At 28.9% G+C, this 14,682-nt stretch overlaps 2 protein-coding genes and 2 long non-coding RNA genes across 9 annotated transcripts; 2 read left to right on the forward strand and 2 right to left on the reverse strand.

Annotated features, from left to right (window-relative positions):
* Positions 1-252: 252 nt before the first annotated feature.
* On the reverse strand, positions 253-5,923 carry LOC108738036. Of its 3 annotated transcripts, none has more exons than XM_025976157.1 (3): positions 5,592-5,923; positions 4,902-5,534; positions 253-1,472 (listed from the first exon to the last, which is right to left on the reverse strand). In XM_025976157.1, the coding sequence occupies exons 1-3, from the start codon at positions 5,898-5,900 to the stop codon at positions 327-329; spliced, it is 2,088 nt and encodes a 695-aa protein (XP_025831942.1). In that variant the 5' UTR covers positions 5,901-5,923; the 3' UTR covers positions 253-326. The 3 variants fall into 3 exon arrangements, with proteins under 3 accessions (XP_025831942.1, XP_025831941.1, XP_025831939.1); XM_025976156.1 differs by lacking the exons at positions 4,902-5,534; positions 5,592-5,923 and adding exons at positions 2,163-2,661; positions 2,858-2,886 and having other exon boundaries at positions 253-2,105; XM_025976154.1 differs by lacking the exons at positions 4,902-5,534; positions 5,592-5,923 and adding exons at positions 2,163-2,723; positions 2,858-2,876 and having other exon boundaries at positions 253-2,105.
* LOC112904916 (peptidyl-prolyl cis-trans isomerase D, mitochondrial-like) lies at positions 4,923-8,777 on the reverse strand. Of its 3 annotated transcripts, none has more exons than XM_025976161.1 (3): positions 6,502-6,691; positions 6,287-6,424; positions 4,923-6,090 (listed from the first exon to the last, which is right to left on the reverse strand). In XM_025976161.1, the coding sequence occupies exons 1-3, from the start codon at positions 6,581-6,583 to the stop codon at positions 5,960-5,962; spliced, it is 351 nt and encodes a 116-aa protein (XP_025831946.1). In that variant the 5' UTR covers positions 6,584-6,691; the 3' UTR covers positions 4,923-5,959. The 3 variants fall into 3 exon arrangements, with proteins under 3 accessions (XP_025831946.1, XP_025831947.1, XP_025831948.1); XM_025976162.1 differs by lacking the exon at positions 6,502-6,691 and adding an exon at positions 8,585-8,777 and having other exon boundaries at positions 5,938-6,090; XM_025976163.1 differs by having other exon boundaries at positions 5,998-6,152; positions 6,502-6,689.
* Positions 8,778-9,229: 452 nt separating this feature from the next.
* On the forward strand, positions 9,230-12,836 carry LOC108738041. Of its 2 annotated transcripts, none has more exons than XR_003231447.1 (3): positions 9,230-9,436; positions 9,688-9,805; positions 12,618-12,836. It is a non-coding gene; the product is annotated as an uncharacterized LOC108738041 (long non-coding RNA). The 2 variants fall into 2 exon arrangements; XR_001937937.1 differs by lacking the exon at positions 12,618-12,836 and adding an exon at positions 10,418-10,579.
* A 223-nt stretch (positions 12,837-13,059) lies between these two features.
* On the forward strand, positions 13,060-14,447 carry LOC108738023. Its single transcript, XR_001937935.2, has 3 exons — positions 13,060-13,524; positions 13,761-14,005; positions 14,377-14,447. It is a non-coding gene; the product is annotated as an uncharacterized LOC108738023 (long non-coding RNA).
* The last annotated feature ends 235 nt before the right edge of the window (positions 14,448-14,682 follow it).

Genomic DNA, 14,682 nt, shown 5'->3' on the forward strand with positions numbered 1-14,682 from the left:
GAATACGGCATTCCATAAATCTCATTTATTTCTTTGTTTTAAACTTTTATAAAAATGTAAAATTTTTATATATTAATTCAATTGTTCTTAAGGCAGAAGCACACGTATTTAAATAAAATTAATTAAAAACCATATTTTGATATGAGAAAAAAATGCCAAAATTCCTGAATTATTTGATTTTTAAGAGATAAAAGTAAAAAGAAAACATTTTAGGTAGAATGTACAAATAAACTAAAAAACGTTGACCACGTCTGGTGCTTCTTATTAATTTTATTGTAAACGTAAACAACAATCATATTTAATACATTATATAGGAATTAAAAGAATTACTTTTGATATGGATCGACATCTTTTACCCTAATTCCGTCATTAATAATAGAGAATGGGGTCGGGTTGTAAATTTTAGAAACTTCTTGCGGCATGCTAAAACTGGATGCAATTTTCTTTTCAAGTTTCCCGAGCAAATTCTTTAAGATTTCAACGGGCATCCACGACTTTCGAAAATATATGGAACTCTGAGTGTACTGTTTCTCAAAAGCAACAGAACCATCAGAGCAACTGTGATTGTAGGTATAATACTTAACATTGGTTTTATTTTTTATTGTCGGTGGCATTATGGTATCACCACAAATTTTGGACACTTGTTTCTTTTTCGTTTCGTCATAGGAAAGTTTAGGCATAGTTTCTTCTGGAAAACAAGTAGAAGAACTAATTTGCCCTTTTGTATAGTTTTCATTTGGAGTATACATTTTTTTTACTGGTTCAATAATTTCAATTTCTGGATTATAACTTATTTCTTCCTTTATACTTGTCTTAACTCTTGATGAAATTATTTTATTATTAGTCAGCCAGTTTTCCTTACTAACAAAATTATGTTCTGTTATCTTTACAACACGATCGTTGAAAGGACTACTTTTAAAATTTGACGAGCGAATTTCTTTGTTTGATCCATATATACTTGTGGGGACAAAAACTTGCATCTTTAATGCGTTTCTTTTATTATCATCGGTCATACAAGTTACAGATTTTGTACAGTTTAGATTTACGTTTTGGCATGATTTGCAAACGTTCGGTTTTGTTTCATCATGTGTCTTTACCATGCAAGCATCTTCTGCTGAAGGACTAAAACCTTGTACTTCTACGAAACTTGCCTTGCATTTTAATATGTGATTTTCCTTTTCTGATTTATGTCGGCTTGTTCTTGTTTCTGTGACTTCTGATTTTGAAGTTAATAAATTTAATCCACATGTTGATACTTTTGGTCCACATGCTATCTCTTTAATCGAAAAAAGTCTTTTTATTTTATGAGAATTGTTTTTCCCATTATTTGACGTGCAGGGATTTATTTTTGAGTTTGATTTGTTATTTATATTGTAAATTTTGGAATTAAATGCATCATTGGAACATGAAACCTTCAGTTTTGAAGTGAACATTGGCACTTCTGGTGGACTGTAAACTTGGATTTTAAGAATGTTGGAAATCTGTTTTGTTGAGTAAATATGCTCGTTATTTTTTGGCAAACTCTGCATATTGTTTTGCGTAAACGTTTCCATGCTTAGTGGTTGTCTTCTTTTCTTCGGTAATTGCGTTTTTGAAGAAATATTTAGTTCTTTCGATTCTTGCGTCTTTTCCGCATGACAAGCACAAAATTCTTTTTCCTTCTGAGAAGATAGATAAGGATCCAGATGGTCTTTCTCGGTAGGCCCATTTACCTGTTTCTGAACAGATTGTTGGTAATTCTTTGATGATAAACACAACTGTTTTGAAAATTCGTGTGTAAAAATTTGATTCTTTGCAGGAATACTCTCTTGTTCTTTGTTCAATGTACATTGTTCTTGCTTTTTATCAGATGAAAGCTTCTCATGCAATATTGGGAATGCAGTCGTTTGATTTTCTGGAGACAATTCTTCAGGATAACTATTCTTTTGTAAACCTGTATTTAAATTGAATGTAACCCGTTGTAAAATTTGCCGATTTTTTTTACCATTATTTTCAAACACTTTTCTCATAATACTTTTGCTTCTCGTGTATTTTAATACTTTTTGATCTTGAACTTGGTCGTGACATTCTCTTAGAATTTCTCTTAGAAAATAGTTCTGTAGTCCCTAATACCATTAGTTGTCAATGAAAAAATTAAATTCGTAATGGAAGATTAATCTTACTTGAAATATGGAATAATTATTCTCATTATCGGTGTTGCATTCAGCATTTACTTCAATTTGGTGTGAGTCAGTTTGTGTGTGACTTGTAGTTGTAGAACAACATTCCTGTTTTTCATCCTTCAGTTTATCAGCATTAAACGATCTGTTTTTATTTTCTTTCTCTTCCTTCCACTTACAGTTAAAATTATTCTGACTGAAATTTGCAATCTTTTTTGATTCAGCAAACTTTTGGTGTTGACAATGTCCATGGTCACTTATAAAATTAGCCATTTCCTTGAATTTTTTTTTCACTTTTGATGGTGAATCCATTATTTCAAAATGCCACTCTACAGGTTCACAGCAATCATGGGGTAGTGTTGTTACCCATGCTAAGCCAAATCGACCTTTGCATTTATTTGTTGAATTACATGAACACTGGGGGGATGTGCTGCTATTTGCCATTCGAGCATGCTCAGACCACTTTTTACGTAATCTTTCAAAGTTGTGTGGATCTCGAATGCTTATTAAAGAATTAACACTAACAGTACTTTTATTCATTATTGTTGTATGTAACTACTATAACTGAAATTTTGAAAATAATATAACAAATCAAAAGTCTTTGACTGACACAGGAAATCTTGATTGACTTTTCATTAATTAATGGAGCTAACTGAACAGTTTTAAAGAAAATTTCTTTCTTTCTTTAAAGAACTTACCTCTGTGAAAATTTGTATTTTTATAATGTANAATATATAAAGGATTTGCATAATCAACAACTTCTTTTCGACTTCGTGCTTGTTTAGTTACATACATAAACAAGTTTTTGTTCGTCACCAGTGTAATTATATTTTTAATACCTTTAATATGTTTTGAACATTTCGAATGATTACATTCGTTTGTCTCATGACTGCATAGGGTATCTTCAAGATAATTAAGAATAGACCATTTATTTACATTTTTGAATAATGTGTAAGTAAACGCATTTTTAAAATGTCTGGTGTCTATTCTAATGCAAAATTTTAATTTTTTTGTAATTAAATGTGTTGTGTTTATGTTCCACGAAAGAAATTGCGATTTAACCTTTATTTCATTCATCGTAGTTTATTTTTATGGTAATTGGAAGCTTCTTTATGAATGAAAACATCATTTAGAAATACGTATATACGCATGAGTGGCTACCAGTAAATAAAATGATGATAAGTTTTGTCATAAAGAATAACGATTTTCTAACCAATCTTACATTTACGAGCAGCCAGTTATTACCTTTTTTGAGCTTTTACACGAGAATAATAAATACTTAGAACTTATTATCATAATACAGAAAGAAAAAACAATCTCGTACAGTTGTTATACCTACTTTAATATTTATTAAAAAAAGACGTCATGTTTACTCGTTGAGGCAGGCTAGATCAGTACTTTCAGAAATTAATAAGTTGCTAATTGAAATTCTAGGAAATTTGTATGTTTTATGCAACTATATTTACACCTTAGTGCAATATTGAAGGAAAGTATTTATATCAAATAGTTACATAATTTACTGCCTTAATACAACTAATAACGTGGTTTTGGATTGTTCTGAAATGTATCTGCAGAACAAGAATACGCTGTTAATTAATATTGCATTTATTTTGTATCTGCTGAATGCTTTATCAAGACGTTACTATTATTTTAAAATTCTACAGTTTCATAAAAGTGGTCTTAAACTTAAGTTGCTATTATCTTTCCAGTTTCAGTTAAACTTTCTTATAAATAACAAATAAGAATTAAAAAATTATTAAAACATGAAATATTTCAAACACAGTTGTTTCGAAAATATTTTGATAAGAAATTACGTTTATGATGAATACATCGAGATTTCTTCAGTGAAATTAATAATAGGCGAAGCCTTGTTTAAAGGATATTTCTTTTTTACTACATTATAATTTTTTCAATATATAAAATCGAGTCGATACTTTGTACTGTGTAAAGAACCAGAAGTTACTTGTTTTCAAAAGTAGGTACAACCACTTTTCATAGTTGTCTTTACATTTTAACACAATTTTTTGATAAAATATGTAACAGAAAATGTTTATATATAGACAGCCACTAACCGAGCCAGAAGTTTTTTGTGCAATGTTAATATATAATAAAATAAGATGTTCTGCCTTAATCACCGCGAAATTAAAAAGTGAAAATGCTGAACGAAATGCCTTTTTGCAGCGTTGTATAAATTGCATAGGTAATAATAAGTAATAATAATGGTATTATAATAAATGATTACTGCTAAGGTCATTTGTACATAAGTCGCAGCCATCCATTTATTTATTGTATGTTATGCGCACTGCATACTATTATTTCGTTTTTAAAAAAAAATACACGATCTAATTACCCATTGTTAAAACTTTACTATCAATAAAAAATATTTGCCTTTATATTTGTAATATATGGTAGATAAACGATAAAATTTTTTCATATCATAGTAGAACAAATGCAATCTTCAAAACTAACTCTATATGTCACAGCGCATTGCTTTATTCAGTTATTAATTTTTAGTACGTAGAATGTATCAGAAAATAATGTTAGGCAGAATAAGGGAAGTTGTGGATCTCAATTATAATTTAAAATACTTTCTATACATATATAGAACATATTCTTATTTGCTTTACGTGTTTCGTAAGACCATCGTCACACATTTGAAATACTACAGTTAGCAGTAAATGTTAGTAGATGGCAATATACTGTCCATAACTTGATGAAATAGGAGATTGTGGTATGNAGAATGTTGGAAATCTGTTTTGTTGAGTAAATATGCTCGTTATTTTTTGGCAAACTCTGCATATTGTTTTGCGTAAACGTTTCCATGCTTAGTGGTTGTCTTCTTTTCTTCGGTAATTGCGTTTTTGAAGAAATATTTAGTTCTTTCGATTCTTGCGTCTTTTCCGCATGACAAGCACAAAATTCTTTTTCCTTCTGAGAAGATAGATAAGGATCCAGATGGTCTTTCTCGGTAGGCCCATTTACCTGTTTCTGAACAGATTGTTGGTAATTCTTTGATGATAAACACAACTGTTTTGAAAATTCGTGTGTAAAAATTTGATTCTTTGCAGGAATACTCTCTTGTTCTTTGTTCAATGTACATTGTTCTTGCTTTTTATCAGATGAAAGCTTCTCATGCAATATTGGGAATGCAGTCGTTTGATTTTCTGGAGACAATTCTTCAGGATAACTATTCTTTTGTAAACCTGTATTTAAATTGAATGTAACCCGTTGTAAAATTTGCCGATTTTTTTTACCATTATTTTCAAACACTTTTCTCATAATACTTTTGCTTCTCGTGTATTTTAATACTTTTTGATCTTGAACTTGGTCGTGACATTCTCTTAGAATTTCTCTTAGAAAATAGTTCTGTAGTCCCTAATACCATTAGTTGTCAATGAAAAAATTAAATTCGTAATGGAAGATTAATCTTACTTGAAATATGGAATAATTATTCTCATTATCGGTGTTGCATTCAGCATTTACTTCAATTTGGTGTGAGTCAGTTTGTGTGTGACTTGTAGTTGTAGAACAACATTCCTGTTTTTCATCCTTCAGTTTATCAGCATTAAACGATCTGTTTTTATTTTCTTTCTCTTCCTTCCACTTACAGTTAAAATTATTCTGACTGAAATTTGCAATCTTTTTTGATTCAGCAAACTTTTGGTGTTGACAATGTCCATGGTCACTTATAAAATTAGCCATTTCCTTGAATTTTTTTTTCACTTTTGATGGTGAATCCATTATTTCAAAATGCCACTCTACAGGTTCACAGCAATCATGGGGTAGTGTTGTTACCCATGCTAAGCCAAATCGACCTTTGCATTTATTTGTTGAATTACATGAACACTGGGGGGATGTGCTGCTATTTGCCATTCGAGCATGCTCAGACCACTTTTTACGTAATCTTTCAAAGTTGTGTGGATCTCGAATGCTTATTAAAGAATTAACACTAACAGTACTTTTATTCATTATTGTTGTATGTAACTACTATAACTGAAATTTTGAAAATAATATAACAAATCAAAAGTCTTTGACTGACACAGGAAATCTTGATTGACTTTTCATTAATTAATGGAGCTAACTGAACAGTTTTAAAGAAAATTTCTTTCTTTCTTTAAAGAACTTACCTCTGTGAAAATTTGTATTTTTATAATGTAGAGGTTTTCCAAACTTCCCAATTCCTTTTTCACCCGTTACTAAACATAGAAAATTTTCTGCAGTTTTTGGTGCAATATTGTTGTAGAGTTTGATAATTACTCTGCCAGCTACAAAACATTATTTATTTTTAAACAATGGTTATAAGATGTTTCATATGCTAAAAAATGTTGCACACACAAATTACCTTTTTCATTTCCTATTTTAATATCTAAGTAAACAAATTTGTTTGAAAGATTTTCTTTTTCCGTAATATCCTTATCACTCATTTTATATCTTATATAATTTATATAATAATCTATCTTTAGTTAAAAGAAAAACTCAATAACAACATAACCCCCTTTAAACATACATACTAAAATGACATGTAATACCATACTATTATCTATGACCATACTGATATTAATTGATATTAATTATTAAACAGGTTTTATTATGGTATATCGTGTATAGTAATACCTCTTATCTATGGTATACATACAATTACGAGTACAAATTACAGTAAGATTTTGCAAATCATAAATGTAAACATTGGAATTGCTGGCAATAATGGTTTTATCCATAAATAAGATTTTACCATATTTTTAACACCTATTATTTCATGAAAATTGTTTAAGTTTAAAATTAATGGTAAACACAAGTGAAAATTTTAAACAGCAGCAGTAAGTCACATTAGATGATGATTATACATATCTACGATTATCTACATCTGTGACATATGAGTATTTATCTATGATATCTATGCATAAGAGCCATAGATTAAAGAAATATATATAACATAACATGAAAATAACCAACATAATATTATCTATGAACATAATTGTTAATACAATATGAGCATTACAAATCATATCAGTTTTTCAAAAGATTTTTTTAAGCAATGCAAATTTAAAAATGAGTAAGAATTGTTAAAATATGTTTTAAATAAAGGAATATTTTAACTTGAGAGAGCTGAGAAATGTAAGGTTAATAGAAAATGAGAAAATATTTAACCTTTTTAACTTTCGATTAAGATTATGATAATAGACAATTCACAATCGTAAGTACTTATTGTTAAAACTAAATGTTAATTAGTTGCTTTTAAAACCAGCACTGTTCTCAGAAATTATTTCAGTTAGCTACGACATTATACACATAGTGAATATTTATTACAAAATTTTTAATTAATCGTTCTATAACTTACCTTTAAAGTTTTCCTCAATAATTATCTATATTCTGTATGTCCAAGTTATAAATTGGCATAATATGAACATAGCCCTTATCTTATTGTATTTCTTCTCTGTTTTATAGACTGATGATAAATAAGAGAGTATTGAACTACATTTTGATGCTACTGAAAAAATAAGTTGTCTGCTGTGGTGTACTTGCTGTTAACTTTTCACTTTGGAGGATCATGTGGTTAATTAAGGTGAGCATTCATGGTATAATATATGTAGTATATATGTTTTTGACAGACTTAAATTGGTCATTCAAAGCCATTTTTAACAAGAAAACGTTAAGTTTTTAAAAATGATCTCATATAGAAGAATTACCTTGAATATACATCGCTAATATCTCAATATAAAATTACAAAAAAGAAAAAAACGAATTTTTATTTATTTATTTAAATCTACCAGATACAAGTTTGTACAATAATTTACAATTATTGTCTGAAGGAAGCATCAAAATACATGTACTCTGGTCTGGTTACAGCTTAAGACTTTAATTTCTCGATATTACACGCGATGTTCATTCTTGACAATGGTCAGGTATGATTAATCTTTCATGGACAGGTCATTCATGGTAATTATAATTAATAAAAAAGTTACAGACATCTATATGAATTAAATTAAGTTGATTTTTCAAACAATTATTTTAAGAGATTTTTTATAAATAAACTTGGTAAAACTTCTGCATCACGGCTTTTTCGAAAATGTAACTTTTTAAACTTACATGAATTAATCAGGGGGAAGGTGTTTTGAGTAGTTTTTATTGAAAATAAACATTTTTTTATTGCACTTCACAGTTACCAACAGTTCATTTCGGCACTTGCCGTTAACGGTTAAACTCTTGTAGTACTGCTTTTAGTTGGAAAATGTCTATTTACAAGAAACTCAGATGAAAAAAACAGGGGAAAGGTGTTTTCAACAATTTTATCATAGAGATGTATAACCTATGCGGGTATTTCAAAGTTACTTATCGATCATAGATAACTGTTACTACTTAGCCGATTCCGACTTTGCTTCTGCAGTTTATGTTGTATNCTAAAAAATGTTGCACACACAAATTACCTTTTTCATTTCCTATTTTAATATCTAAGTAAACAAATTTGTTTGAAAGATTTTCTTTTTCCGTAATATCCTTATCACTCATTTTATATCTTATATAATTTATATAATAATCTATCTTTAGTTAAAAGAAAAACTCAATAACAACATAACCCCCTTTAAACATACATACTAAAATGACATGTAATACCATACTATTATCTATGACCATACTGATATTAATTGATATTAATTATTAAACAGGTTTTATTATGGTATATCGTGTATAGTAATACCTCTTATCTATGGTATACATACAATTACGAGTACAAATTACAGTAAGATTTTGCAAATCATAAATGTAAACATTGGAATTGCTGGCAATAATGGTTTTATCCATAAATAAGATTTTACCATATTTTTAACACCTATTATTTCATGAAAATTGTTTAAGTTTAAAATTAATGGTAAACACAAGTGAAAATTTTAAACAGCAGCAGTAAGTCACATTAGATGATGATTATACATATCTACGATTATCTACATCTGTGACATATGAGTATTTATCTATGATATCTATGCATAAGAGCCATAGATTAAAGAAATATATATAACATAACATGAAAATAACCAACATAATATTATCTATGAACATAATTGTTAATACAATATGAGCATTACAAATCATATCAGTTTTTCAAAAGATTTTTTTAAGCAATGCAAATTTAAAAATGAGTAAGAATTGTTAAAATATGTTTTAAATAAAGGAATATTTTAACTTGAGAGAGCTGAGAAATGTAAGGTTAATAGAAAATGAGAAAATATTTAACCTTTTTAACTTTCGATTAAGATTATGATAATAGACAATTCACAATCGTAAGTACTTATTGTTAAAACTAAATGTTAATTAGTTGCTTTTAAAACCAGCACTGTTCTCAGAAATTATTTCAGTTAGCTACGACATTATACACATAGTGAATATTTATTACAAAATTTTTAATTAATCGTTCTATAACTTACCTTTAAAGTTTTCCTCAATAATTATCTATATTCTGTATGTCCAAGTTATAAATTGGCATAATATGAACATAGCCCTTATCTTATTGTATTTCTTCTCTGTTTTATAGACTGATGATAAATAAGAGAGTATTGAACTACATTTTGATGCTACTGAAAAAATAAGTTGTCTGCTGTGGTGTACTTGCTGTTAACTTTTCACTTTGGAGGATCATGTGGTTAATTAAGGTGAGCATTCATGGTATAATATATGTAGTATATATGTTTTTGACAGACTTAAATTGGTCATTCAAAGCCATTTTTAACAAGAAAACGTTAAGTTTTTAAAAATGATCTCATATAGAAGAATTACCTTGAATATACATCGCTAATATCTCAATATAAAATTACAAAAAAGAAAAAAACGAATTTTTATTTATTTATTTAAATCTACCAGATACAAGTTTGTACAATAATTTACAATTATTGTCTGAAGGAAGCATCAAAATACATGTACTCTGGTCTGGTTACAGCTTAAGACTTTAATTTCTCGATATTACACGCGATGTTCATTCTTGACAATGGTCAGGTATGATTAATCTTTCATGGACAGGTCATTCATGGTAATTATAATTAATAAAAAAGTTACAGACATCTATATGAATTAAATTAAGTTGATTTTTCAAACAATTATTTTAAGAGATTTTTTATAAATAAACTTGGTAAAACTTCTGCATCACGGCTTTTTCGAAAATGTAACTTTTTAAACTTACATGAATTAATCAGGGGGAAGGTGTTTTGAGTAGTTTTTATTGGAAATAAACACTTATAGATTACACTTAACAGATCATTTTGGTACAGATACATACACAGGCAGTATACAAAATATGTTGGGTATAATATACCCCCTATAGAAGTAAGCAGCCCACCTGAACACAGGTCTCATTAGCTAAATTAAACAACACGCTACTGAAGTGAAACTTCTTCAAACATACCGGGATAGGGGTTAAGGAATTGGTTTAATGGTATTATTTGTACACTATGCTTCGCACGGGTGCAATGCTGATAGTAAATGTACTATAGAATGTCTTTATATACAACAATCACAGCTTTTTTGTTATTAGACAACACATACCAGACGGTACCGCCGGAACCGCTATGTCCCTGTATTTTAAATCTGTAATATCTTCGAAAATATTCATTTAAATTACATGCTGTAAAAGGCCATATTAATCTATATTAAATGCACAATGTATTTAAAGTTTACTCTTTTTAATTACATATATACTCTCTACCCTCCTTTGTAACCTAAGACTGCAATTTCTGATAGTAAAAATTAAAAGTGTTATAATATGCATATTATATAGAAAAGCTGTATTTTAAATCTGTAATATCTTCGAAAATATTCATTTAAATTACATGCTGTAAAAGGCCATATTAATCTATATTAAATGCACAATGTATTTAAANATTGTTCATTAATATTGCAGCTAATTTGTTTTCTCTTGTTCTGTTTTACTGATTAGCCTGTTATTAAAAGCATACTGAAGTTTCCTTGGATATTACTGAGCGTCCCCAAATGGATCGTGTACGGTGATGTATTCTTACTGCACTTCGTTTACCCTTGTCGTCTTCACATGGAAAAATTTGTTAGCTTTTTTGGGAAAATTGTTATGAAGGTATAAAAATGTAATAAGCTAAAAATAGTAAATGAGATAGACGATTCTTAATCAGAAATAGCTATTGATTCAAAACAAAAGTAATGTAAAAAATGGCATGACCCTTTCGTTGGCACAAGAATGGAAAAAGTAATTGTGAACAAAATGTGCTTGCTATTTTTTCGCAAGGATTTTATAATTAAAACTTTCTTTTTACTGGCATGCAATTTGAAAACACCGACTTTTATTTTTTTTCTTATTTCCAAAGCAAGAGTCCATTCGAGCTCTTTCAGTGCCTACTAGACCTTAAATTTAACTGTTTTAACGTTACAAAGGCATGCAGTATGATAACACGAAAAAACGCAATTTTTCTGACTTTTTTACTATGACCGGAAAGCTTGCATCGGTCAAGAACCTTTTTATCTTTCTTATCAACCCCAGTCCCGATCTGTGGGTATTTACAATATGTACGTGTTTACACATTCTGATTAGATAATTAAATTCTTTCTTTAAGAATTGTTGGATTAAATTTAAAAATTAATTTACAATTTGATGAATTAAATAGTGAAAATTTTGTGTGAATGAATACATATTCTAAAATGTGTTTTTTTGTTACATGAATCGATAACGTTGTGTTTCATTTTAATAGTCCTTCAAGTAATATCTTGGTTTAATTTTTTTAATCGTATCAGTCAGTCACCGAGAAATGACTGTTTCTATTTAAGTGTGTATGAAGATAAACTTTCTGAATGGAATACCGAATTCATTCGTTAAGAACAAAGTTTAATAGTTGGATTAACTTTAAAATTAATTTACAACTTTATGAATGAAACAGTGAAATTTTGTAGAAATGCGTACATTTGTTGTTATTACATGAATTGATAACAATATTGTCGTTAATATTTTTTTTTATTAATGAAAGCTGTTGGAATTTATGTTTATTATTTTATTCTACATATTTGAATTTATTCAATTAATCTACTTAATAGCAATTTGGAAGTACTATTTGCGTATTTTCGTGAAATTTTTCCTAGAAAAACTGCTTTGAAAATAGTTCTAACTTATGTACTGGCCTACCCTGAATATTAACTTAACCCGTAACGCAAGATGCTTTACTTAATGCAAAACTTATTATTATGTGTTTAAATCGTGATTTAAATACTCCCATGAATACGCCATTCATATGTTAACGAAGTGTCCACATTAATATTATTTTTAATTAATTTGCTTCGAAAGACTGTATTAATTTTTAGAAATTGATACAAGTAGTTAAAATACACTAAGTTTTGCAGTTTTATTGGGATAATTTTCTGTAATGGTATATCAGTTTCTATTAATTTACGAATTAAACTGAGTTAGTGTAATTGAACGCATCTATGAAATCAATTATCAATGGATTATAGGTATAGAAGAAGTTTTCATCTATGGGCTTCCGGCTCGTTTCGTTCATTATCTACGAACTACGATCATCATCAATCATCATTTTGTCTTCGCTTTTGGAAAGGAAGGCATGTCACCATTTTTGCTGTTCATAAATAGAAACGACACCTGAAGGTATTTAGCCCTAATACTTATTCAAATTTCATTTGATTGTGTGGAATGCGTTTCAATTTAACGTTTGATTGGTTTCAATTTTTTTTATGGGAATGAGCGTGTTGGCCTCGTGCTCCAGCATAGGTCTTTTTTTGCCTGTTCACTCATCTAATGTTAATTGTAATATATTCTTAGTTTATTTGAGGCTGAATAATTAGAGTTTTGTTGGAATCTTTGAATTTCAAAAACAGATTTAGGAGATGATTGTAGATTTTTCATGTTGATGTGACCACGCCGCGAAAATTTGCCTTCGTTTTATAGTCAAAATATGTAAAATAAACCTGAAAACCATTATTCTGCTTTTAAAAATCTAAATTTCTGTTAAAAAAATTATCACTTTTGCCTTGTTATTCTATAGATTGGGTTTTAACGACTTATGTTTTTTTCTGTATATAGGTTTGCTTTGAGATGATATCCTTGGATTCAATGGACAAACTACATGTAGCAACCAGACATGTTTTTATTTCCAAGAATGCTTGTAATGAGCTGGTCAAAAATTCATAGGACACAGGGTGCTAACGATGGTAATTATCATTAATAATAAAATAACAAATCTAGTGAACATACAACTAATGATATTAAATTGTTTTAACAGGTTTATATTAAAACATAATAAATGTACATGGAGAGGGTAAATCAAAGAGGAAACGTGGAGAAGCAAGGTCTCCAATCATGCTTGTTTCGCTTGCTTATGGAAATGGGTCGTTTGTAGAAAGGGTAAGGGTAAGAAATCTTTAATAGTTTTATGAAGTTGTACTTACGAAATAATTCATGATTTTCCAAATCTTGTATTCCATTTGTTTGACAATAATTACCACTATAAATTTTTACATTTCTGAATTGTAATAGTTATGTATTGATTTTAATAGTCTACTATTTGATTAGTGTTAGTTATGGTTCTTAATATTTTAAAACATATTTAAAATGAAGCTCACATTAAATTATTTCAACAGGATGCCTTTTAAACATGTTAAATGAAGAAGGAGACAAAGTAAAACGGATTCAAAACCTGGAGAATTGGAGCCCTTTTAATGTCCTGCCCCTTGGCTGTGAATAGTGCAATTTTTAGAAAATATATGTAGTTCGATTCACGCTGATGCATGTAAGGTTGCAATGCGATGTGTGGTTATTGTTAAGAGACACTTCTCTTTATCAACGCTTAGGAATAAATCTCGAGGACCGTAGAGTAATCCTCCAGGTAAGCAATTGTTTTTCTATTATATTGAAGTTACCTAGTTTTCATAGTAATTTGCGATCTTTGGCATCTATGGTTTTACTTCTGTTATCTATTGTTCACAGCATAAATCGATGTTATTGTGCATCTATGGGGTTCTCTTTTAACTATAGTCCACCGTATAAATTGACATTATACATCTACGGTTATTTCTATAGCCTGGTAACATTTACCTATGACATGAATAAAATTGACATCTCGTCGCCATTTTATAATAAGCTGTTTTGCTTTCGTTTTTGAACATGTTTTTAATTATATTACATATTTTACTTAATTTAAACATTCCTTCTTTAGTTGATAGTATAACTAATACTTCTTTTTGCCCATATCTACAGATCGTCTGACAAATGGGAGAGAATTAGAGTTCAGGTTGATGGTACTGAAACAATATCTACAATGGTGCTGCGAAAGTATAAAAATGTAATAAGCTAACAATAGTAAAGGAGATAGACGATTCTTAATCAGAAATAGCTATTGATTCAAAACAAAAGTAATGTAAAAAATGGCATGACCCTTTCGTTGGCACAAGAATGGAAAAAGTAATTGTGAACAAAATGTGCTTGCTATTTTTTCGCAAGGATTTTATAATTAAAACTTTCTTTTTACTGGCATGCAATTTGAAAACACCGACTTTTATTTTT

Source organism: Agrilus planipennis, unplaced genomic scaffold (assembly GCF_000699045.2).
Source record: "Agrilus planipennis isolate EAB-ADULT unplaced genomic scaffold, Apla_2.0 scaffold189, whole genome shotgun sequence".
NCBI classification, from domain to species: Eukaryota; Metazoa; Arthropoda; class Insecta; order Coleoptera; family Buprestidae; genus Agrilus; species Agrilus planipennis.